At 34.2% G+C, this 26,492-nt stretch overlaps 1 protein-coding gene across 2 annotated transcripts in view; it reads left to right on the top strand.

Moving 5' to 3' along the window:
- Nucleotides 1-26,492, top strand: part of Nup205 (nucleoporin 205) — a 68,931-nt gene that overhangs the window by 28,939 nt on the left and 13,500 nt on the right. The window contains exons 16-36 of one of the 2 annotated variants that reach the window (XM_015493800.2): nucleotides 782-881; nucleotides 1,347-1,484; nucleotides 1,866-2,055; nucleotides 2,743-2,863; nucleotides 4,304-4,385; nucleotides 5,207-5,371; nucleotides 5,704-5,828; nucleotides 9,097-9,211; nucleotides 11,752-11,901; nucleotides 13,139-13,210; nucleotides 13,558-13,715; nucleotides 14,271-14,351; nucleotides 15,450-15,641; nucleotides 16,171-16,438; nucleotides 16,543-16,641; nucleotides 17,764-17,912; nucleotides 18,845-19,036; nucleotides 19,838-19,959; nucleotides 20,863-21,001; nucleotides 22,950-23,076; nucleotides 25,591-25,667. In XM_015493800.2, coding sequence (XP_015349286.1) covers nucleotides 782-881; nucleotides 1,347-1,484; nucleotides 1,866-2,055; nucleotides 2,743-2,863; nucleotides 4,304-4,385; nucleotides 5,207-5,371; nucleotides 5,704-5,828; nucleotides 9,097-9,211; nucleotides 11,752-11,901; nucleotides 13,139-13,210; nucleotides 13,558-13,715; nucleotides 14,271-14,351; nucleotides 15,450-15,641; nucleotides 16,171-16,438; nucleotides 16,543-16,641; nucleotides 17,764-17,912; nucleotides 18,845-19,036; nucleotides 19,838-19,959; nucleotides 20,863-21,001; nucleotides 22,950-23,076; nucleotides 25,591-25,667 — 2,862 coding nt within the window. Of the gene's footprint in view, nucleotides 1-781; nucleotides 882-1,346; nucleotides 1,485-1,865; nucleotides 2,056-2,742; nucleotides 2,864-4,303; nucleotides 4,386-5,206; nucleotides 5,372-5,703; nucleotides 5,829-9,096; nucleotides 9,212-11,751; nucleotides 11,902-13,135; nucleotides 13,211-13,557; nucleotides 13,716-14,270; nucleotides 14,352-15,449; nucleotides 15,642-16,170; nucleotides 16,439-16,542; nucleotides 16,642-17,763; nucleotides 17,913-18,844; nucleotides 19,037-19,837; nucleotides 19,960-20,862; nucleotides 21,002-22,949; nucleotides 23,077-25,590; nucleotides 25,668-26,492 lie in introns of both variants that reach the window. The other variant, XM_048786904.1, reaches the window with a different exon arrangement.

Below are 26,492 nucleotides of genomic sequence, written 5' to 3'. Positions count from 1 at the left end.
AATTTATTTTACTTAAAAGTCTTCTTGAGCCTGACTTATGGAACTCTATTTTTAGGACAACAGCTTCTCATAGAAACAGTGGTTTGCATTGAGATAAATAATAAATATAGCGTGTTAGAGGCAATGTCTATAGGTTTTAATTCGAAAATTCATCATGTGATGATATATCTTTTTTACTTGAATAAATTTTCTTGAAAATTTTGGAAAATACAAAAAAGTAAATAATTTTAAAGTAATAAAAATTGGTCATCCTGTAGTCCCATTCCAAAATTCAGCCTTGATAAAATGAAGTATATAAGAAAGAATTATTTTAAGAAAATAATTTCAACAACCATCCTGTCTACAGTACCAATCTTATGCCAATTCTGTGCCATAGATTTTTAAAGCATTAAAGTTTTAATTTTACCATGTATATTGCTGTATACGTTCATCCTTTGATGTAAATATTTTTCCCTTATTTGTATAGAACTTTTAAAACTTTTAAACTTAAATTAAGCTTGGGATGCTGAGGCAGGAGGATCTTGAGTTCAAAGCCAGCCTCAGCAAAAGTGAGATACTAAGCAACTCAGTGAGACCCTGTTTCTAACAAAATACAAAATAGGGCTAGAGATGTGGCTCAGTGGTTGAGTACCCCTGAGTTCAATCACTGATACAAAAAAATAATGATAATAATAGGGGACTTCACTCATTTTTCAGAGAAAAGTGATAGGAATGCAAAGCCTGGCAAGGCTACTACCTTGGTCTATTTTACTGTTATTAAAATATTTGTTTCTTTTTGTAGTGGGAAGTTGCTGAGGTTGTCTTAGAGGTATTTTATAAACTGCTCAGAGATTATGAGCCTCAGCTTGAAGATTTTGTGGACCAGTTTGTGGAGTTACAAGGTAATTTGTCACTTTTCAAACAAGGTGTCAACTATTTATAAAGCTATTTATAACTCATAAAATTTATAAGTTATAAATAGCTGTAAATTCAAATTTATATTTATAAGCTAAAGTAGTGTTTTGTTTCATTATTTTAATCATCTCAGTTATTTTGTTCAAGAGAAAATAAAGTAAAATTTGAATGGAAGATAAAGGGCACTACATTATGGATTCTTTAATGATTTAACCTAATGGGTGACTAGTTGTTATATGAAATGGGAATTCCCTTTTGGGAATTACTCCTCTGTACTGTTATAGTCTATAGTACTGTTATTACTTTATATAGCTTATGTCACTGTCTCTAAATTGAAGTTACCTTCATTTGTGTAAATCCCATTGAATTTATACATCTCATGATTTCATAGAAAGCCAGGATGTGACAAAAATACTAATTCATCATCATTGCAACTATTGTGTTCTATCTAGGAGAAGAAATTATAGCCTATAAACCACCTGGCTTTAGTCTAATGTATCATCTTTTGAATGAGTCACCAATGTTGGAGCTTGCTCTTAGTTTACTGGAAGAAGGAGTTAAACAGCTTGATACCTATGCCCCTTTTCCTGGTATGTACCTAAAAGTTGTTACATTTTAAAAACAGTTTATTCTTCTGTAAATGACAGTATTTTCTCCCCAGTCCTGGAATTGAACACAGCGTATTTTACTACTGAGCTATATTACCTGTATACCACCACCACCACCCAGTCACCCACTCCCCCCCCCACCTTTTTTTTTCTAGATAGGGTCTTGCTAAGTTGCTTAGGGCCTTGGTAAAATTTTAAACTTAAATTAAGCTTGGGATGCCTGTAAGTTGCTGAGGCAGGTAACTTGGTAAGTTGCTGAGGCTGGCTTTGAACTTCTGATCCTCCTGCCTCGACCTCCTGAGCCACTGGGATAACAGGTGTGCACCACTGCACCTGGCTTTAACTTTCATTTTTGGGTTTCAGGGAAGAAACACCTAGAGAAAGCAGTGCAGCATTGCCTTGCACTTCTCAACCTTACTCTGCAAAAGGAAAATCTCTTCATGGATCTTCTAAGAGAGAGTCAGCTGGCTCTCATAGTCTCTCCTTTAGAACAGCTATTGCAGGGAATTAATCCCAGAACTAAGAAGGCAGATAATGTAGTAAACATTGCAAGGTAAGTTATATTCATAGGTAGAGAAATGATGATATGAATCAGATGAGCATTTAACTTTGATTTCTAAATCTTGTTGGATCTCTAATGCATCCCTTATTATTGGCCTTTTAATCTTGCTTTTTCTAGCCCTTTTGATTTTAGTAACTGAATCTCAAAATTTCTCCCTAATTTATTCTGTATCCTAAAAATATTTGAGGTTGAAATACACATTATTATTTGCTTTCTGCCTGGTAACTGGGTGTTTGTAGAATAGGGCTGGATAGGAAGTAAACATCTTTCTCCATACATGTATCATAGCTTTCTGATGATTTTGTGTTCTATGGCTTACAGAAGCATTACCACGATCTCTCACTTGAGTTTCACATGGTGATCTGTGTGTCCAAATCCCCAATTTCTATAAGATCACCAGTCTTTAAGGCCTTCTTCAGTGACTTCACTGAAGTCACTTTTTATTTTGCTTTTTAATTTGCTACGTATGCTAATATCCTACTAGGACTAAACATGAATTTTGGAAGGACACAATTTAGCCTAAGACAGGCTGTTCCTAACTAGAAGGGGATATCTTTTTCTGATTTACCCCAAAGTGCTCTATGGGTTAGGGAATCCCTGGTTCTAAACTTTGTTTAGTGAAATGATGGGAAATCAAGTTTGATCACATTGTTCATCCAACGTTTTATTGTTTTAAAGATACCTGTATCATGGTAATACTAATCCAGAACTGGCTTTTGAAAGTGCAAAGATCCTCTGCTGTATCTCTTGCAACTCCAATATTCAAATAAAATTGGTTGGAGATTTCACACATGACCAGGTAACTGATGTTGTTTTTGGTGCATTCTGACAGAAGTCACAGTATCTATGGAGGAACCATATTCTTGTTTGTGGAAAAATTCTCCCAAGAATAAGTACTTGGTTGTACTTGTCACAGGTATACTACATACACTATACATAGGATGTGGCCCTGTAGCTTACAAAATGGCTGTACTCTGGGTCTGAGGTTGTGGCTTAGTAGTACAGTGCTTGCCTAGCATGTGTGAGGCACTGGGTTCGGTTCTCAGCACTGCATATAAATAAATAAAATAAAGGTCCATTGGCAACTAAAAAATATTTTTTTAAAATGGCTCTACTCTAGGCACATGTAAAATGATGGAATTTGTGGACACAACTTCTGTTTGTTTTTAGTCTCATCCTATTAGTTGCTTCTATTCTAAGTGAGCCTCTATATTTCTGAATGTGTTTAACTATTATGAGCTGTCCACGTCTGTGGTTGTCTGGTGAACCCATCTGTGTCACTTCATGTGATGTTACACTGTAGAGTGTTTTTATTCAATTCATAATAGTTGTGTTTCTATACACTGAATAGACTCCTATTAGGGACTCCTTTAATTTCCTTTTTAGACATTTATCTTATTGTATCTCTACTTCAGAAATCACTCCTTTAGCTAAAGGATTTTGTCCTTCTTCACAGTGTTTTAAAACAGGAGTTCTTCTAGCATTTTCGCTTTGGGTGGGACAGATCTTCATTTTGTGGCTAATTGACACTCACTCTGCTAGACCTTTAACATCACTGGTTCCCCTGCCACTACATGTCAGGAGTAACTTCTAGTTGTGACAACTTAAAATGACTCCACATCCATAGTGTCCTGTAGATTGGTGGTACTACCCAGGTTGAGCAGCACTATTTATATGCATATATGTCTAATCTGTGGATTTGTGGAATTATGGGATAATCAGGGGATTTTTGGCTTGCTGACACTCATTTTAGTTTAAATTATTGAATCCATCTTAACATCCTGCTAGATTTCTAAAGGAGAAATCAGTCAGGACATATAAGTTAGGTGATGCGTTTCTAGAAAGAAGATGAGAACCTTAATTTTATATTTTGGTTAAGATCTCAGAACACTGAAAATATAATGAAGACATCATGAAACAACAATTTAAAATTATTTTTAAGGTAATAATTTGATTTTTTGGAAGGAAAATTAGGCAAACAAAAGTTTTAGAATCATTAACTTTTTAAAATCTTTATTAGTTTATTTCCAATGAATGCTAACTTAAAAAAAATTTAAGGAATTAAGTTTTCTAAATATAACCAAAATTTAAAACCTACAAACTTTATTTGGAGTAGATTTGCCTATTTTTTCCCAGACAGATGTTTATAGTTAAACCATATTTATCATAGTTTCTCTAATATTTAGAAACATTTTATTAATTTATCCTTTTTTTTTTCTGTTTGTTTATATGACCTTAGAGTGTAAGCCAGAAACTGATGGCTGGATTTGTGGAGTGTTTGGATAGTGAAGATACAGAAGAATTTGTACGTCTAGAAGAGGGTATGCCTCAGATTATCTAACATCCTTATTTTTTATTTTGCTTTTTTTTTTTGGTATGAGGGATTGAACCCAAAGGCACTTAATCACTGAGCCACATCCCCAGCCATTTTTATATTTTGTACACAGCCAGGGTCTTGCTAAGTTGATTAGGGCCTTGTGAAATTGCTGAGGTTAGCTTTGAACTTGATATCCTCCTGCCTCAGCTTCCCAAACCACTGGGATTACAGGCGTGTGTCACTATGGCCGGCTATTTTTTACTTTATATGTATGCTTAACATAAAGAATAAAATCTGGAACTCTTAACTGTCTAGTGGTGATATAAGACAAATTGAGGATTTGCTAGAGTAAGTGTATAAGGCTTTTTTTATGTTTTGAGACAGGATCTTGCTGGGTTGCTTAGGGCTTAACTAAGTTGCTGAGGCTGGTTTTAGACTCAGTAATCCTCCTGCCTCAGCCTCCTAAATCATTGGGATTATAGGCATGCACCACCATGCTTTAGGATTCTTTCTTAAATAAATCAGACCTTTATAATGGCTAATCTGGTAATCTAAAATGAACATGGAGATTAGGGAAACTTTTGTCATAACCTCTACTACTAAGCAACATACCCAGTTCTTTATATTTTTTTAAATTTTGAGACAGGGTCTCTTAAATTGCCCAGGCTAGCCTTCAACTTGGGATGAAGTTGAACTACCTTAGCCTCCTGAGTTGCTGGAATTACAGGCATGTTCCACTACCATGCCTGGCTCATATTGTAATTTTATTTTTGATTTTTGTTAACCTGGTATTGTTTCATAATATGTTGTGATTTCCACATTAAGGATCAGAAATGGAAAAGAAATTAGCTGTAATCCATCATGAAACAAGAATCCACATCTTGAATCTTCTCATCACCTCTCTGGAACGCAATCCACCCAATCTTGCTCTCTACTTGTTGGGCTTTGAATTGAAGAAACCTGTCAGTACCACAAACTTACAGGATCCAGGTATAACCATAAGACATATGGGCATTTGTTTGTTGCTATATTTGTGTATCTGAGTGGTCTCTTACTGAATTTGTGCTCATATGGTAATTCATTGAAAAAAACAGATAAGTGAAAGATAATATGATGGGTCAATCTTTAGGACTTAGAGCAAGTAGGTAAATGGAGGTTTAGAGAATTGGCCTTAGTTATTAATTTTGTGTATCAGATTTGGAAGAGTTTTATAGCAGTGCATTTATTTGCATGTTTACAGAATTTGTTACAAAGACAGGCTAAGAGATTTCTAATGCAGAAATTCTACAAGAAAAGTTGAATGTTCTTTTGGTTTCATGTAGGAGTGTTAGGTTGCCCTCGGACGTGCCTGCATGCCATCCTAAACATCCTGGAGAAAGGAACGGATGGGAGAACAGGTCCAGTGGCAGTTCAAGAATCTCCTCAACTGGCTGAGCTGTGTTACCAGGTATTCTGAAGACTGAGTAGAAGAAATTTGTTCAGATACCTGAGCGTAGGACAGTATAACAGTGAGACTGAATTAAAATGAGCTCATTTAGTAGTTTGACCAGACTTTCATTTTTGGATAAAATCCGTAAGTTACAGACTCCCAAGTCTTATAAATCTGAAGTTCCTAATCACTTGAAAATGAGGGAAATTAGCTGTTTTTTGTTTGTTTGTTTGTTTTTGATTTTTTGACCAGGTAGTGTAGAAACTTAAATAGTGTCATATACAAAGTAGCTTTTTTTGGTGATCAGAGCAGTGGATTTGGGTAAGACCTGTGGTTTCTGTCTCTGCTTGGGAACAAACTTAAGTCACCTTGGTTGTGTCATGCAACTTCTACGGATCTTGAGTTTTTCAATTTGTTGAAAGGGCTGTTGCGAGACTAAAATGAGACTACAAGTAGAAATGCCTTTTTTTTTTTTTAATTGTAGATAGACATGATACCTTTAATTAATTTATTTTTATGTGGTGCTGAGGATCAAACCCAGTGCTTCCCACATGCGAGGTGAGTGCTCTGCCACTGAGCCACAACCCCAGCATGGAAATACCTTTTAAGAGCCATGTCATAAAGTCCTACAGCTATGTAAGATGGTAGAAAGGGTAATGTGAAGTTAAATTATGAGAACTTTTGTCTTTTTCTACTTTTAATAAGTATTTTAAGAACTAGACTTTATGTGACTCAGTGGGTACGGTGATTCACATTTTTATAAGAAATGCATCCTTAACCTCTCATTGGCATTTTCTGTTTTTCTGTGTTTGTTTGTAATTTTTCACTGTTTACTTCTGTTTTCAGACTGTCCAAACATCCTTTCACTGCACTATACTGCAGCTAAGTGTTTCTGTGAATCAAATTTAATTCTTCCTTAATGTCAGAGCAAACTTTAGTGCAGTGTTATAGAACTTAATATATAGGTAGAAGCAATTGTTAGAAAGTGAATGAAACCAGGTTTAAGTCAGGAAAGGGGCATGGAGGGGGAGAAAGGTCTGAGAGACGGGAGAGCACATGCCTTACTCTAGCTCCTGATTGTACCGTGTTAGAAACCAGGTTTTTCTGCCAAATTATTGTTACTTCTCTCACATTCTAGAGTGTCTTACTGTATTTTACTTAATTTTGTTTTGAGAAGTTAAGTATTAGTTTAAGGCTTTATTTATAGAATATCAAAACAATCTCAAAAAAGAAGCATACAACTATAGCAGAACTGTTTGCTTTATACCTGGCCTTTCCTTTTGGTCTTTTCCTTGAGTATACCTAGTGTTTATTTAGTTGTATTCAGTACACATGTGTCCTTTTACACCCTCTCTCTATATATACTTTCTATATTATACTTGCTGTAGTGTAAATTACATTTAGGTTGTTTTCCCAATTTTAACTTTGGTCTGGTGAACTTATTCAGTTACTTTGGGTTGTTTTATATTTTACTTAAGAATATATTATCCCCACCACCATGCTGCCAAAAGAATATATTTCCAGACATGGATTTGCAGTTAGTTCTCATTATTCTTAGTAGTTATATTTTAAGGAGTCATTGTGAACACTGAAGGGATAAATCCTGAGCTCCTAGGAAAAATAGAGAACTAGATTCCTACAAATTGTGGATCCTAGTATTCTCCTCAACTAATGAATCCATCCATAATCTTGTTTTCACATATATTTCTGTTTAAAAAAACACCTTATGTAGTATATATTGTTTATTCCTTAACGTTGAACTCTTGGCAAATAGCACTGGAACTCTTGTTTATATCAAGTTTGTCTTATATTTTTCCTCCAAAAATGCCTGTGTGACGTTTATCTTTACACACGTTTTTCACCTTAGCCTTTTTGGGCTTAGGAACACTAAACAGCATTTCAAAACTGTGTTTGGACTGTTTTAAACAGCAAAATCACCAGTAAAAAGCACAAAAATGAGAAAAAGGTGGCTCTAAGTAGACCACAAAAAAGACTTGTTTGCAATATAGAATTAGAATAGGAAGGCAAAGAGAGTATTGCTTTGCTTGAGTATAAGCTGGTTGAAATTTTTCAGTACTCTGCCTCAAGTACTTTGAGTATTGATTTGGAGGTTACAAATAAATTTTAGCATGTAAGCATTTAAGCAAATACAGAATCTATAAATAATTGAGTATCAATTATGTAGGGTCAGAAGGCATAGTTTTACGACTTTAGATTTTAACTTGTATTAATGGCACTGATAATAGATGACACTAAAGAGTCTGTTAGTGGAAAACAGTTAATAAATGTTCGTAAAATGAATCACAAATGAGTGAAATTTTCCACTGCTAGTTTGCCAAATACCATGATTTGCATTTTACAATAAGAATTTTTGTTGATTTATGAGCTATAACATGGCACTTGGATTATTATTGCCCTATTTATTTATTTATTCATTCATTTATATTTCTAAGAGATGGAACCTTGCTATGTTGCCTAGGCTGGCCAAAAACTCTAGGACCCAAGTGATCCTCCTACCTAGCTCCCCAGCTACCTGGGACTATAGACACATGCCATCATGCCTAGGTTAATTATTGTTTATTGCTGAAAAAAAGATGATATATTTTTTAAATTTTGATTTATTTTTCCTCATATATAGTGTTTTTGCCATTTTTGTTTATTAGATCTTTGTGATATTCTCATACAGGATGGAGCTCTTATGTATTAGCTCTAATCATCTCTTTTTACATTCAATATAAAAAAACTTTTCCCCGAAATCTGTTGTTTTCAATTAAATTTATGTTTAGAATTTATATAGCTGAGTTTGCATATCTTTATAATTTTTGTAATTTGTTCAGTTTTAGTGTTCTATCTTCCTGAGGTTGAAATGAAGTGTGGTTCTCAGAAGTTAATGCTAAGTAACTTGCTACTATAATAGTTAAAATACTAAAACCAAACTATATGCACATGTATTGACAAATATTTTTAAATGTTTTTTAAATTAGTTATATGTCAGCACTTTCAATTTGTATTTTAATCTCTCTCTCTCTCTCTCTCTCTCTCTCTATATATATATATATATATATATATATATTTTTTTTTTTTTTTTCCTTTCCTTGAGCTACTTGGCTAAGGACATTTATAAATTAGAGTTTATATTTTGTACCTGGTTTTATCCATATTGTTGTTGATATGTCTTAATTTTTCACGTAGTAGCTCTAAGTTAATATTTTGTTATCTTAAAACAAATGTCTTCCAGATAACACACAAAAAAGACTGATTTAAGGATTTTCTTTTATTTCATTAGGTGATATACCAGTTATGTGCTTGCTCCGATACATCTGGTCCTACTATGAGATATTTGAGAACCAGCCAGGATTTCTTATTTTCTCAGCTGCAACATCTCCCTTTCTCTAACACAGGTAGGCCATTATTTTCTTTTGCTATTATAGGTTGGGTATCACTTATCTGAAATTCTTGGTACCGGAAGTGTTTGAGATTTTGAATATTTTTTGATTTGTAATATTTGCATATGCATATCCCATTGGAAATGGGACCCAAGTTTCTTAAGTGTAAATTTAATTATGTTTATGTACATCTTATGCACATAATCTGAAGGTAATTTTACACAATCATTTTAGTATACGTATATTTTGACTGCAGCCCATCACATGTGGTCAGATGTAGAGTATTTTATTGCTTGGTACTCAAAAATTTTGAATTTTAGAGCATTTTGAATTTGGGATTTTTGGATAAGGGATGTTAAATCTTTTTTAACAAAATTATAAGCTCATGATGAGTGATTTGATTTATACAGTATTTGAGGGGAGCAGTTATAATTTTTATGGAATTCTGTTTTGATTTTGTTACTTTGCATTTGTGTTATTGTGGATTGCTTTTGTAATTTGTGATTGAGAAACCTGACATTTTAGCTTCTATCATAAGATTATTTAAACATATCTTACTATGGACAGGATTTGATTCTTCTTCTTTTTTTAATATCTTCACTTTATTTATTTATTTGTTTGTTTATTTATTTATTTATTTATTTATTTATTTATTTATTTATTTTTATGTGGGTCTGAGGATCAATCCAGTGCCTCTCATGTGCTAGGTGAGCAATCTACTGCTGAGTTACAACCCCAGCCCCCAGAATTTGATTCTTTTACAAACAAAATTTAAAGATTGTGTTGAAAGGGATAAGAAAATTTTTAGATTAAAAAAATTATGGAGGAAATTTACATTTTTTTTTACTGAAAGTGATTATACAACTCTTGGTTTACTTTTTTGGTGTGTAGTCATATTTATGTCTTAAAAATTTGAAAACTGTTTATAGTGAAAAACATAACTTAGTTGAGATGGATAATAATTATCACAGACCAAGTATCATTAGAATTCTACTTTTTTCTTGATTAATATTTAAAAATTTTCTGAATTCAGTTTATATCCAGACCATATGGCTTATTATGTTTTTTTAAAAAATTACTTTATATTATCTTTTTATTTTAGGAAATTGAGGGTCACAAATTATACCAATAAATTTCTATTATTAGTAACTGGAAGCTTCTAATTTACTTTTTTTTTTAATATTTATTTTTTAGTTGTAGGTGGACACAGTATCTTTATTTCATTTTTTATGTGGTGCTGAGGATCTAACCCAGTGCCTCCCACATGCTAGGCGAGCACTCTACTACTGAGCCACAACCCCAGCCCCTAACTTACTTTTAAGAGTGACACCTTTGGGAATTATTTAATGGCAAAACCTTTTTGCACTTCATTTTCAAAATAAGTTTCTTATTTTTTAGTCCTGAGATTTTGTTTATATAAAAAGCTTTTAGAAACCCTGTCCTCTTTTCCCTCCATTGTTGGGAATTGAACCCAGGGCACTGTACCACTGAGCTACATCTCTAGCATTTGTATTTTATTTTGAGGCAGGGTCTCAATAAATTACCAAAGCTAGCTAGGCGCATAATTATAATCCCAGCTACTCGGGAGACTGAGGCAAGAGTATTACAAGTTTGAGGCCAGTCTTAGCAACTTAGAAAGGCCCTAATCAACTTAGTAAGATGGTCTCCAAATAAAAAATTAACAAGGGCTGAGGGGTGGGGTCAGTGATTAAGCACTATTGGCTTCAATCCTGGTACCAGATAGATGGATGGATAGATAGATCACTGGTACCAGATAGATAGATATAAAGATAACATAAGATATATAAGATAGCCAGCCAAGACTAGCCTTGAACTTGTAGTCCTCCTGACTAAATCTCCAGAATTGCTGGGATTATAGGTACGTGCCACTGCATCCAGTGAAACTCTTTATATGCCTAACTAATCAAAAAGAATAGTTAATATTTACTTATTATGGTATGGGTTTTTGAAAAAATTGATCAGCTTTGCATCAGTCTATAAATATTGTTATTTGGTGAGTTTTATGTTTGCACTATTATCATTTAGGACTTCAAAGGCAAGCATATAAAAATAATACTGAATTCAAAACTCCTCATATATGTAATTCCTACCCCTAGTTATATGTTAAATCAAATGTTTTTAATTATATTTAAAAAATCATAAAATTGATGCAGTATGGGTTTAACTTTAAATATGTGAATTTTATGATAGTTTTTGAGATATATATTTGAAAATACTCTTCCAAACAAAATATTATGTATTAATATCACATAATTGCAGACTTAGAAGAGCCTTATGAAATTATCCTGGTAATGAAAACTTGATTCTCTTATTCTTCATTTGTTTTAGCTCATCTTTTATAGATATATACTGTGTTACTTTTTCTCCCTTTGTATCTTTTTTCTTTTAGAATTTTACAGAGTAATATGATGTTGCCAAGTTTCATAAATTGGCTTCTTTACATGGGAAAATATCTGATGAGTTATGGATATTTAGGTCTGTTCTGATCCTGTGTTATGACTCTAAGAAATTAAATTTATATGTTTAAATTTCAGAATATGAAATCTCTATGTTGAACCAAATGTCATGGCTTATGAAGACGGCTTCAATAGAACTAAGAGTTACTTCTCTGAATCGCCAGCGATCTCATACCCAGAGGCTCCTACACCTCTTACTAGATGACATGCCAGTGAAACCATACTCAGGTGAATGTGTGAATTTTGACACTTGTTTTATTGTACTCATAATTGGTCTTTGTCAGTCCAAATGCAAATCTGGATTTTATGCTAAGTATGTAATTGTCAACCAAAACAGTTCTTTCCACTGTAAGAATATTTTTCCTTAAAACACAAAATTTAGCCAGTGCAGTGGCACATGCCTATGATCCAGCTTCTCAGGAGGCTAAGGCAAGAAGATTATGAGTTCAAAGCTAGCCCAGGCAACTTAGTGAGGCCTTAAGCCATTTAGCAAGATCTTGTCTCAAAATAAAAAATAAAAAGGGCTGGTGGAAATATGGCTCAGTAGTTAAGCACCTCTGGATTCAATCCTGGTACCAAACTACCAAACAAAACATAAAATTTAAGCTGGGTGTGGTGGCGCAGGCTGTAATCCCAGGGGCTTGGGAGACTGAGACAGGAGAATCGTTATTTCAAAACCCATGGCAAGGCATTAAACAACTCAGTGAGACCCTGTCTCTAAATAAAATACAAAACAAGGCTGGGGATGTGGCTCAGTTGTCAAGTGCCCCCGAGTTCAATCCCCAGTACCAGGGGGAAAGAAAGAAAAACAAAATTTAAGATCATCCCATGGTTGTCATTTTATTTTTGTTTTAAACATCCACAATACAGTTATATACAAAGTGTTTTGTTGAGTTTCTCATACTGAGCCAGGGTGACCTAAGCTATTTTGCTTTTTTTTTTTCCCCCTGATACTGGGGATTGAACTCAGGGGCCCTCAATCACTGAGACACATCCCCAGCCCTATTTTGTATTTTCTTTAGAGACAGGGTCTCACTGAGTTGCTTAGCGCCTCCCTTTCACTGAGGTTGGCTTTGAACTCATGGTCTTCCTGTCTCAGCTACCTGAGTCGCTGAGATTACAGGTGTGCGCCACTATCCAGCTGACCAAAGTTATTTCAGTATGTCTTACACATGTGAATTAAAGATAAGGTTTTGAATCATTTCTTTATCATAATTGGATCTTACCAGTTTTGAAATTGTGATTATCCTCTTTGAAATTGTGGATGATAGTATAGGGATGGAAAGAATTAGATGAATGTTGGTGAGTCTTCATCAATGTTGGCATTTGAATTTCATTAGCAAAGGGCTTTTTGACCTAGACACAGTGACCTAAAAATAAAATGCACAATGTTTTGTCATATTCAAAGAAATGTAGTTTTAAGAGTTCTTTATTTTACAATCAATTATTATTGATACTCCAGCAGATGGTGAAGGAGGAACAGAAGATGAAAATAGGTCTGTTTCTGGGTTCCTTCACTTTGACACTACTACAAAAGGTAAACCTTTAATTTTATAATACATTTATTTTGTAGACATAGTCAGTTGCTTAAAACTGATGGAGATTATTGTGCCTGCAAATTCTGAACTAGTATAGAAAAACTATGTAAAGCAATATTTGTCATTTATAAATGTTTTTAATAGCTAGGGTTATAGGATAAGAAGGAAATTATTTTTGTAAGTGGATATAACAGAAATAAAATCAGATTTAGATTTCAACACAGTCTTCAGTTTCTAGACTAATGCCCTTTCTGAACAGAGTAATCTTGGAGTGAGCTGAGTATGAGGGTTTGTTTGTCTCTTCAGATGCCCCAAGTACAATTGATTTACTGCTTTTTATTTTTAGTACGTCGAAAAATTCTAAGTATTCTTGATTCGATTGACTTCAGTCAGGAGATTCCTGAGCCTTTGCAGTTGGATTTTTTTGATCGGGCCCAGATTGAACAAGTTATTGCTAACTGTGAACATAAAAATTTACGGGGACAGACAGTCTGCAATGTCAAGGTGAGGATTGCTTTAAGTATCCTGAGTACAAATGGTTCAGTCATTGAACCATAAGAAAAAGTATAACTTAATCCAACCCCTCCCGCAAAAGAGATTTTGGTTTCTAGCTTACTGGTCTCTGTGTGTGTGTGTGTGTGTGTGTTTATTTGTTTCATTGTTTTTTTAATCAAACAGCCAAGAAATAAAACTTAATAGACCACACTAATTGTTTAAAAGGTTCCCCATTTCCTTCCTTATCATAATTATTTCACTGAACTAGTACTATGGAGAGTTTTTAACTACTTAATGTTCTATCAGGCAAATGGTAATGTCCTCACAGAAAGAAGAAGATAACCAGGGCACTTTTATTGACTGCCACAGAGGCTCTTTGGTACTACTTTCTGGAATGTGAAAGATTCTTAGTATTTTTGTCTGGAAATTGAACAGTGCCATTGTTAGTTTATGTGTAGAGATATCTGAAACTCCCTTTAAGCCAGTTTATAGTAATTACTAGGGGTTATTATTTCTACCAGTATCTGAAATTGTCTGTTGTTCTTTTTTCCCCTAATTCTATAGCTTCTTCATAGGGTTCTGGTAGCTGAAGTAAATGCTCTTCAGGGTATGGCAGCCATAGGACAGAGACCACTACTAATGGAGGTAAGTTCTATTGAGTAGATTAGTTTTATTTTTTTATTACTTAAATGACCTAAGTTACTTGTTACAAGACAAGACTGTAAATTGACTTATAGTTTATCAACTAGTAAACTACTTAATTATTTGCTGGGTGCAGTGGATTACATCTTGTAATTGCAGCTACTCAGGAGGCTAAGGCAGTAGAATTGAGGTTCAAGACCACTTTCAGCAACTTAGGGAGATCCTGTCTCGAAATAAAGTAAAAAAGGACTCTGGATGTAGTTCAGAAGTAGATTGCTTGCGTAGCACCATGTAAGACACTGGTATAATCCCAGTATCGCAAGACAAAACAAAACTCATTAAAAATTAAACCTTCATGGAGTCTTTCACTTTTTAAAAAAAATTTTTTTAAGTTGTTGATGGACATTATTTTATTCATTTATTTATATGTGATACTGAGATTTGAACCCAGTGCCTCACACATGCTAGGCACGCGCTCTGCCACTGAGCCACAACCCCAGCCTGAGTCTTTCACTTTTGATTTTGTAATTTTTATAAACTGAACTGAAGCTTAATGTCTGGTATATCACATAAATTTTCTGATATGCAAGTTAGGGATTTAGACTATTAGTGAGAGAGGAGAGTCATTTTTTCATTACAAGTGAGGGGAGTTATGGGTAAGAGGTCAGATGGGAAGAATCTTATACATAGAAACACATCTGGCTAGGCCAAGTAGAAAGTCACAAATAAAGACGTGTTAGGAAAACATGCATTTGAACTTGGTGTGTAAGCAATTCTAGGGCTCTAAACTAAATATAAAAAGACTATTTATTTCAAGGAGAAAGATGGGGTTACAAAGTTTATTTCCATCTATACCACCTCTGTCCCTGCATCTTTCTCTCTCTCACCCTCTTCCCCCTGTGTCCCTCTGTCTCACAAAGAACTTTATATGTTAATTTTCATAGCATTGGCCACAAAAATAATATGAAAAGATATCTGCTGCCTGGTATGCATTGTGGGTTTTCGAATAAATGTTTTCTGAATAATTGACAGGAACCTATTAATAACAGACATTATTTGCCTTTGTGTATTAACCTAGCATTTCAATTTCTGTGGCTTTAGGAAATCAGCACTATTCTTCAGTATGTGGTAGGAAGAAACAAATTACTGCAGTGTCTTCATGCAAAACGGCATGTGCTGGAGTCATGGAGGCAGCTGGTAGAAATTATACTGACAGCTTGTCCCCAGGACCTCATTCAGGCAGAGGATCGACAACTGATTATTCGTGATATTTTACAAGATGTACATGATAAGGTGACATGCTTCCTAAAGTAGTTCATAAGGTTGAACAAATATATGCCATTTAAACAATATAGTTTGTCATCCTTATTTTCCATTTTAGATTGAAAGTAAAATAGAGTTGTATGATACCGGTCTCAAGGCTTTGCTTAAGAAAGGGATTAATTCTGTCAAGTAGGGGCTCCCAGCTACTATAGGTATATCAGAATTGTCTAGCGAGCTTTGTAAAAATATACATAGATAGATCACTCTCCACACCTATTGAATGAGACCCTAGTGGTGAGACCATTTCTGTGAATTTCAACAACAAATAAATTAAACATCCTTATGGAATGGAATTTTGATAGGAATCCCTTCTAGTTAAGAGCGCCTGTTTCTCTGCATTATGTTTAAATTTCTCTCTATATATTAGCTTTTTTCCCTTTGAATGTTACTTATATTCCATTTTTATATTGTTTTAGTAGTTGAAAAGTTAAATATATACAAACTTGTCAATGGTAGCTGAAAGCAGGATCCTCACTCTGTTTTGCCTTTGTACTTTAAGATACTGGATGACGAAGCTGCACAGGAATTAATGCCAGTTGTCGCTGGTGCTGTGTTCACCCTGACTGCTCACCTAAGCCAATCGGTCCGCACAGAACAGAAGCAGCCATTGGTTTCAGGACCCAGAGAGGCCCATTATCCGTTAATGCTTGATAGTTCTTTCTCTTCACCTCCTCCAGCAGAGAACCCATTGGTGGGTTTTGCTTCTATTGGAGATTCTTCACTTCACATCATATTGAAGAAACTGTTAGACTTCATTTTGAAGACAGGTTTTTTTAATCTAAATTTTCTATAAATTACAACTTTTAATTTGTTTTAACTTTAATTGAAAAAAAATGGTTTTCAAATGCCTACGTCTGTTTGATTTTCCCAGGTGGTGGATTTCAACGAGTGAGGACTCACCTATATGGCTCTCTGCTTTATTACTTACAAATTGCCCAGAGACCAGATGAACCAGATACCTTAGAAGCAGGTAGAATTAGATCAATTCCTAGTCTTGTTCTGTTTTTAGAGATGATTACTTTAAAAAAGAAAATCACTTCTCCATCTTTTGGCTAAGCACACATATAATTAATGAATCTTAACATAATCATTAAAGACTAAAATCAAGGATGCATATTCAGTTCATAAGAATTATGAAGATTAGCGCATGAATACTGTAAGGGAAAAAAATACCCTCAAATAAAGTGTAAGCTTTATTTACTTCTGTAACTCTTCTTACTTACCTCTAGTTCTGTTGAACAAAATATGTCGTCCACAGAGTTGTACAGTGTCTCCCTTCCCTTTGCACAGTATATATTTAGTTGATTCTTTAAAAATGGCTTGTTAAAGAAAGTTATCAAGATGCCAGTTTAAAAACTGCTGCTATGTAGTTGTTGAAGAAAAATCAGAAGGTTAATTTCATATGTAGGATATTGTTTTACTTGGTGTATTTACAAATGTTTTCTAAGGTTTGCATGAATCTTATATGAAATGTATGATCATACTATTAATTACCATTGAATATTTAAATCACCCTTATAATGGAAGTACTTTTTGTTTTTACTAAGTACTTCAACTAAAAATAATAAAGAATAAGAATGTGTTGGACATGGGGGCACATGCCTTTAATCTCAGCTACTTGGGGAGACTAAAGTGAAAGGATCATCTAAGCCACCCATTGTGTTCAAGGTCAGCTTGGGCAACACAATGAGAACCTGTCTAAAAACAAACAAACAAACAAAAAAACCTATAGTTTTGGAGGAAGATTTTTGTCTACATTACACCTGTTCCTTTCTTGCCAAATTTCTCAAAAATCTCAGTAAAAGATAACAGGAGATTGGTTAACAGGATAAACAGAGGATATTGATTCTCTTGGAGTCTCAATATTTATTTTAAGTATGGTTTATTATTTTTGTGATACATTGTTATTTTAGTACACAAGCATGATATGTGCATGGTGTTTGTGAGGTTCGCCTGGCTGGACTAAATGGGTGGTCAGTGGTCCTTTGTGTGCATGTAGTAATGGAAAGATTTTTTGTTGTATGTGAGTTATAATTACTTAGTTACTAAACTGATTTTTATTAGAGTGTTTTTCTCTGTTTTAACTCTTTAGCAAAGAAAACTATGTGGGAAAGGCTGACAGCTCCTGAAGATGTATTTAGCAAATTACAACGAGAAAACATAGCCATCATTGAGAGTTATGGCGCTGCCCTTATGGAAGTGGTCTGTCGAGATGCTTGTGATGGTCATGAGATTGGAAGGGTAAATTAACTGTTAATATTGTTACTGAATAAGTATTTTTGACTTTCTGAATGTGTAAACTGAGTCAAGTTTTAAAACTTTAATATTTATTAGATTGTATACTTTTTATATATTTTTCTAGGTTTTCTATAATACATACAATTTTAGAATTATTTTAAAAAGATTTTAAAAACTACTTTAACAAGGAAATGTCTAGGTTCAGCTAAAATATATACATCATTTATTTATTAGTTCTAATCAGTTACACACGATAATAGAAAACTCTTTGATTCATTGTACACAAATGGAACAAAATTTTTTACTTCTCTGGTTGTGTATGAAGTAGAGTCACACAATTAGTGTAGTCATATATGTACCTAGGGTAATGATGTCTATCTCATTCCACCATCTTTCCTACCCCTTTGCCTCCTCCGTCCCCCTTTGCCCCACCCAAAGTTCCTCCACTTATCCCATGCACCTACCCCCGCCATATGGATTATTAGCATCCATTTATTAGAGAACATTCGGCCCCTGGTTTTTTGAGATTGGCTTATTTCACTTAGCATGATATTCTCCAACTCCATCTATTTTCCTGTAAATGCCATAATTTTGTTCTCTTTTAATGCTGAGTAATATTCCATTTTGTATATATATCAACAGTTTCTTTATCCATTCATCTATTGAAGGGCAGCTAAAATATATTTATGCCATTATGTTAATGTGTTAGATTTTGTTCAGAAATTTAACTTTCATCCTGAAAGTTTGTCTTTTATTAATAAATTGAGATTCTGTATACATATAGTTTCAACTTCTCAAGAAAACAATATAAGGAAATTTTATTGCAAGTAACCTTCTTATGAGAAAAGTTTGTAACTATTTTCAAAAAAGACAATTATTCTTATTGATTTTGGTAGCCATCAGCATGTTTGGACTTTGTTTCATTCTTCCTTTAGATGCTGGCCCTGGCTCTCCTTGATCGGATTGTCTCTGTGGATAAGCAGCAGCAGTGGCTTTTGTATCTTTCTAACAGTGGCTATTTGAAGGTCCTTGTGGATAGCTTGGTAGAAGATGACCGTACTTTGCAGAGCTTACTCACTCCACAGCCTCCTCTTTTAAAGGCCCTTTATACTTATGAATCTAAAATGGTAAGGTTTCATTCATATTTACTTTTAGGTCAGCAGTTCTTTTACTCTGGGGCTGTAGATGTATGAAGGAAAATTAATGTGGCATACATTTATAATGTTTCTATCATATAAGCTGTAATCATTTTTAAGGAGTTTTAAATGGGGTATCTGTGTTAATAATCATCTTCTGAATATGCAGAAGACAGGATGAAGTGATCCTGAGAGGGTTAGTTGAAAAATGGACTGCTGCTAACTTTATTCAGCTTGCCAGTGTTGGTCAAATGACACCAGGTATTCCTTGAAGAGAAAGCAACAAAGTTAAAACTGTATTAGTTAACTTTTGGAAATTCCGTTGTACTGATTCAGTATATACTTCATCATTTTCTAGTTCTCAAATCTGTTTTAGAAGCAGTAATGTCTTAGATTCTTCATTAATTCTTTTCTCCTTCATTTATTCAACAGGTGTTTATTAAATACCTACTATACGCAGGTGCATGATATTAAGTATTAGAAACAACTTAGTATTGGTAAAACAAACTTCCCTACCCTCCATAAGACTACATGATGATAACAGAAACTACAGTGTAATTGAATATTTAAATCATTCAAAGTACCATATGCAAGCCCCTTAGATATGTTGTACCATTGAGTCCTCAAAAAAACCTATGAGAAAGGAGGTTATTATATACCCTTGCAACTGCTCAGAACGTCTTGTCTTCGGTGGTGACTAAAGATGAGAAATGTGTCAGGAGTGTCTCATTTTTATATAAGGTCCTTGGACATGATTTCAACAGTGGTAATTTTCCTTCTGCAACTTTGTAGGCATTTCTCACAAGAGTGGCTAAGATACAGCAGGGTACTTTAGAGCTTCTAAGATCTGGGGTGATTGTGAGACTAGCACAATGTCAAGTCTATGACATGCGCCCAGAAATGGACCCACAAGGGTAAGTGTCCACAACTAAATTGATTAGGCTCCTAGTAAAGGATAATTATGGCTCACCTGCATTACTATATTACCTACAGGAAAAAAATTATTTTGTTATTACTTTCTAAACTTTTAAATATGAGAATTATTATTTTCACATTACCTAAAGGGGGATGCAATTCATGTCCTGTCATTATCACTTATCTTTGCAAAGTCTCTTATTTATTAACTTTTATTTCCATGTCCTGCTTCAACTCCCTTTCAATAGGCAACCATTTTCATTTGTCTAAAAATTTAAACATTTATAATAAAAGAAAATTTATTATCACAGTATTCTGAGGCCTAATTTTAAAGATTAAGTGATTTTTTAAAACCTCATTTTAACTTATTTTAATCTTGTTTTATATTATGTAATGAACAATGTAGATTTGTTTTTGGCTCAAATATAAGAGAGGGAAATAACTTTTTGGTTTCTTATTTTTGCGCTTTGTTTTTATTTTTTTGCAGTGCTGGGAATTGAACCTAGGGCCTCACCTGTATTAGGCAAATGCTGTACCTCTGAGTGATACCTCTTACTGCATGATCAATAACCTTTGTTTTTATCTATTTCTTAGAGTCTCTGTGGCCCAGGGGAACATTAGGAGATGTTTGGGGCATTACATTTCCAAATTTTACAAATTTTCCTTAGTAAGATTTTTCAAATTTCAACTAACTCCATTTTTAGTAAGCTGTAAGTTTAGGTAAAAACACTTGTTTGTTTCACTGATATGTATATGGGATATAGAGTATTTACTGGTAGCTTCACATCTTAAGTCAACTGGCCATGTTTCCGTGCCATGTAAATAGTATGGAATTGTTAAGATCTGATGTTAATTCTTGGAATATTACCCTCTCCTTTTTATTTTGGTTGAAATGAATCAAGCATGTTTGGCATGAGAGACCCTCCAATGTTCATCCCCACGCCAGTGGATCGCTACCGGCAGATTCTCCTTCCAGCTCTCCAGCTGTGCCAGGTCATCCTCACGTCCAGTATGGCCCAGCACTTGCAGGCAGCAGGGCAGGTAAGATGAATCCATGCTTAGAGATTATTTAGTACAAAATCCTCCTTTTACAAATGCAGAAACATTGCATAGGAAGCCAGGTGGGTTGACCTCAGTCCTATTTGTGGCAGAGCTACCTACAGAAAACAGGCTCCCTTATACTTTGCCCTGAATTACATTGGTTTGTTTTATATTCTTGTTTGAATGAAATACTCAAGCAAATTAATAGACTAGTGCAATGGAAAGCAAAAGGTCAGAATTTGTTCCTCTAAAAAATAGTTACTATGCTGGTCATGGTGGTGCATGCCTGTAATCCTAGCAGCTGGGGAGGCTGAGGCAGGAGGATCACGAGTTCAAAGTCAGCCTCAGCATTAAGGCATTTAGCAACTCTTAATAAAATGCAGAATTGGTCTGGGGATGTGGCTCAGTGGTCAAGTACCCCTGAGTTCAATCCCCATAGCAAAAAAAGAAAATAGTTAACTATGATAGGAATAAGCTGGTTTTTAAGGTATAATTTAACTAGATATTTGTTTAGAGAAGAATATGCACAGAAAATATATTAAAAATAGCACCATATTTATATGCAATGTTTACAGAATGAAATAATTTAAATAAATCAATTTTCTTTAGGGCTGGGGTTGTGGCTCAGTGGTAGAGCACTTGCGTAGCATGTGTGAGGCCCTGGGTTCAATCCTTAGCACCACATATAAATAAATAAAATAAAGGTATTGTATCCATCTACAACTAGAAATTTTTTTTAAAATTGTCTTTAACACCATAAATTAGTTTTATTTTCATTTAGACATTTATTTCTGTTTCTTTAAATTAATAATACATAATTTAATTCTCACTGTTTAATTAGGCCTATCATGATTCTGTAGTCTTCTGTTATATTGCTTTAGTATATTTGATACCTTTAGGAACTCTTCGGAAGTGCTTTGAATTCTGGTAATTTTATCTGCTTTCTTGCCATTAGGCTCAGGCTTGTCTCACCAGGATAGATGCTGCTATTTCTAAAATGATAACCCTATTTTACATTGTAGTAGTCTAGGTGACATCCTACTGCCCTTTCTACACATGGCCATTGAGTTAGTTCTTTTCTTGTTGTCTTTATGGAAATTTAAGATTTTATAGTAGCAGTGGGACATTAGACGTAAGACGTTGGTTCCCTAATACCAGTCTTGTATTGAGTGAAGTAGAATCACTAGAGCTTCTTCAGCAAGTACAGATTACTGATTCGAATTCAGTGGTGGGCGACACTAAGGATCTATGTTAAAAGCTAAAAGCTGGCACAGTTCCTGAGTGATTGAGGTACTTAGCATGTTTTGGCTTAGTCTCTGCCTTCAAGGCATTTATAATTTAGTTGAGATAATCATATGAAAGTGCTGAGAGAATCTTCCATGATGGCAGATTAAAATAAAATGAAAGGTCAAGGTGGAAAGGCAGAGTTTTGATCTCCTTTATTCTACATCAGAAAGCTTTACTTGATTGTTCCCATGTCATAGTAGTCAGACTTTTCATATTGCAATTTCTCAAATTCAGTAACCATATTATACTCATTAATTTAAAATTCTTATTCTAATTCCATTTAAACAAATAAATAATATAAGGGCCAATTAATAGTTCTCACATATTAGTACCAGGTTATACTCTAGTCTTCTGAAGTAGCTTCTAATGTTAATTTACAGACTTGGAAATAGTTCTTACCTTTAACTTAGTTTTAGTTAAATGTTTGCTTGAATTTAGTTAAATGTTTGCTTCTTTAAGATTAAATGTAAACTTGAATTTAGTTAAATGTTTGCTTCTTGAAGATATAAAATATATAAGTGCAGAAAACAATTGCTTCTCTTATTCTTCCTCATTACATTGAATTACTTGCTTCAACATTATTAAAAAGATGAATTACACATTTATAACATATTTCTTACTCTTCTTCCTGTTTCTCCGTGTTGCCTATTCCATGGCTCAGGTGTTGCAGTTTCTCATTTCGCATTCAGATACCATACAAGCAATCCTCCGCTGTCAGGATGTTAGTGCTGGCTCTTTGCAGGAATTGGCTCTGCTGACAGGAATTATAAGTAAAGCAGCACTGCCTGGTGAGTTGATTGTATTGAGTGGACTTTTAATTTTTCTTTACAGACTGACATATGCTTAATGAAATCAGTTTTTTGTTATCTGGCAGCTGTGTATGATTTATTTGAAATTGGTACCACTAACAGTCACATGCCTTTTTAAGTAATATGTTATAGAAATGATATACAATCATTATTAAAAAAAATTTAAAAGTTCAAGGAGATAATTAATAACATTTAAAATATTATTTAGATGGGTGTGATGGCACATGCCTATATTCCCAGCAGCTCAGGAGGCTGAGGCAAGAGGATCAAGAGTGTAAAGCCAGCCTTAGCAACTTAGTGAAGTGCTAAGCAACTCATTGAGATAGTGTCTCTAAATAAAATACAAAATAAGACTGGGGATGTGGTTCAGTTGTTGAGTGCCCCTAAGTTCAGTCCCTGGTGTATTTACACACACACACACACAAACCTGACCCCCCCCCCCCAAAAAAAAAAAAAATCTCATTACCTATAAATTGCCAGATGTTAACATTTGATGAATAGGTTCAAACATTGTACTGTGTATGATAACTGAGAGAAAGAGGGAGAGAGAGAGAAATGGACACACACATGCAAAGGTGATTACCTTCTCACATGCTGTTTTAGAAAACACTTAATTTTATACAAATTTGACAGATTAAAAAACTCAGTGAAAAGAAATAAAAGGGATTGCTAAATTCTAAAAAAAAGTTTCTTCACTACAGTAGTATAGAGATATAAGCTCTTAAAAGGTCAGTATGGTTATGAGAAATTATGGAAAATAATTAAAATTTTTTGTCACTTTTTCCTCCAATATAATTCTTTACTTACATGTAAATTTTAGAATCAGTTAACTCCCAGATGTGAAAGATGAAGTGATGTGTTCTTTAACACTTCCTCTTCTACCTTCAATTTATGTTTGTATGTTATCTTTACTTTGTCAGGTTTTATAACATTTACAGTCAGATTTTAAATCACAGTACCTTTAGTTGTTTATTTTTCTTTGTATATTTACATGGATTCACTGCAAAACACCATTTCTTCTTCTCCATCCTTTTTCTTTTTGGGGGGTTATGTCTTGATATTTTTAATTTTTATTATAGATCCCTTCCCTCCAGGAAAAAAAACAACATTCTCCAAATTGCAAATTGTTAAGAATGTTTAAAGGCTGTCTTTGTTTTGGAATGGCCACATGACCAACTATGATTGTCTTTTTTCCTTCAGAACATGTAGTATCAGTGATAACACTTGAATATTTATTAAGCATTTATATGCCAGACAATGTTAAAATCACTTAATTGGTTTGAGGACACAACAGTCTTAAGTAGTAAACTGTTATCCACATTTTACAGGCACAGAAAGTTTAACTTGTCCTAAGTCATATAGATAACACTGGTAGTGTAGTTTCCTAGACAGTGTGGCTTCTGTTTCTGTGTGCTTAACTATAAGCTATCTCCATTTTTTTGTTGCTCTGGAGAAGTCTTAGATAATCAGATTTCACCCACCATCCCCAAGGTCTTTTCTTCTCTGAAGATGCCTGAGTAGCTGAACAGTCTGGGTAGGGAGAAATTGAGATTTGGGAAGAGTTGTGAGCATGCCTGTTGAGGTACTTGGAGCCTGTTCCCTTCCTGAAGAGATCTCAGGGTCCTCTCTACCCAACCTGTGGTATGTCTAAGTTTCCAACTCAGTCCAGTGGTCTATAATGAGACTGAGCCAGGCCTGCCTTTATTGCCTCTACAGAGGTCCCAGTAGTGCCATGGAGTGGTTTTCCTAGTGATTTTTTTCCTTTGAGTTCTCTAAGAATTAATTACTCTCAATATGCTTGTCTGTAAATTGCGAGGTCTCCGAGAGCATTTGTTGGTTTATCGTCTTTCCTCTGTTACTTCTGAGGGATAGATAAGAATCATGAGTATGAGTTTAATACTGCTCAGTCCACCAGAAATTTGTTTCTTTTTCTGTCAGCCACCACCATCACTCAGTATTTATGGTATAAGTTGGCCCCTTTCCTTTTTTAGTGAAACTTCTTTCTACGTCTAAAGTCTTTAATTAAAAAGTAGTTAATGGGCTGGGGCTGTAGCTCAGTGGAAGAGCACTTGACTAGCTTGCGTGAGGCACTGGGTTCGATCCTCAGCACCACATAAAATTAAACAAATAAAATAAAGGCATTCTGTCCATTTATAACTACAAAAAATAAAATAAAAAGTAGTTAACAATGTTGAGTTTAGGAAGTTTTTAACTTTTATGGTTATAAACAAAACATTTTTCTTGAAATTTTTTAGTGTCTTTTTTTGAAATCACTAATCTAAATTTTAGATTGTATATAAATGCACATGTGCTGCTGCAGTGTTATTAATATATAAAAAACACTTAGTCTTTGTAGAATCATATTTCTCAAAACTTTCAGGGCAAAAATCTGATCATATGCAAAACAATGTAAATTTCAGAACCTCTTTTACTATTTCTTAGTTTTTATTTTAGTATAGAACTGTATTTAATAAAGTATTCCAAATTTTGTAGGTATATTAAGTGAACTTGACGTTGATGTAAATGAAGGATCTCTAATGGAGCTACAGGGACATATTGGAAGATTCCAGGTAACTGATTCTATTTCTAAATAGCAGTTTAAAATGTGTTACAAAACATAACAGTTGTCTGGCCCATCTTCTTCATTGCTGCCTAGATTGGGCAACTCCTTTCATCTGTTTTAATTGATTCTTTATTATCTCTGAATAACATGCTTATATTGCTGCTACCTGATTTCCCATTTTGGAAATCAGCTTTGGCTTTCCATTTAAGAAAATGAGAATTTAGATCTTGTTAGTTCTTTTGTTCCACCATACAATTTGCATATTTCTCATTGCACCACACCAAAAGTCACTATAATCACATCATAATTTTGGTTATATTAATATTTAATGTTACATTATTATGACCATGTAAATGACATTTATTATTAAGCTATGAACGTTACTGCTACTTTTCTATGCAATGTTTTGTTTTCTCTAGAGTTGGTAATTGCTGCAGCTTTTTAAAAATTTGTTTGGTTTTTTATATACTTATTACTAATGTTTCTTACACTCTCCTCCAGGTTTGTAATCTCTTTTTCTTTTTTGGGGTATGTGGAATTGAACCCAGCAGTGCTTATCCACTGAGTCACATCCCCAGCCTTTTTTTATATTTTATTTAGAGACGGGGATCTCGATGTGTTGCTTAGGGACTTGCTGCTGATGCTGGCTTTGAAAATGCAATCCTCCTGCCTCAGCGTCCTGAGCCGCTGGGATTACAGCCGTGTGCAACTGCATGCAGCTCCTTTGAATATATCCAAACATACTGGATAGTTTTATCAATTAGGCTTTAATTGATGTATGTAATTTTATTTTTAATTTTTTTCTCTTTCCATATTTTTTATTGGTACATTA

The sequence above is a fragment of the Marmota marmota genome, unplaced genomic scaffold, assembly GCF_001458135.2.
Source record: "Marmota marmota marmota unplaced genomic scaffold, marMar, whole genome shotgun sequence".
NCBI classification, from domain to species: Eukaryota; Metazoa; Chordata; class Mammalia; order Rodentia; family Sciuridae; genus Marmota; species Marmota marmota.
The sequence above is the reverse complement of the archived record's forward strand: the minus strand, read 5'-3'. Positions and strand labels throughout refer to the sequence as shown.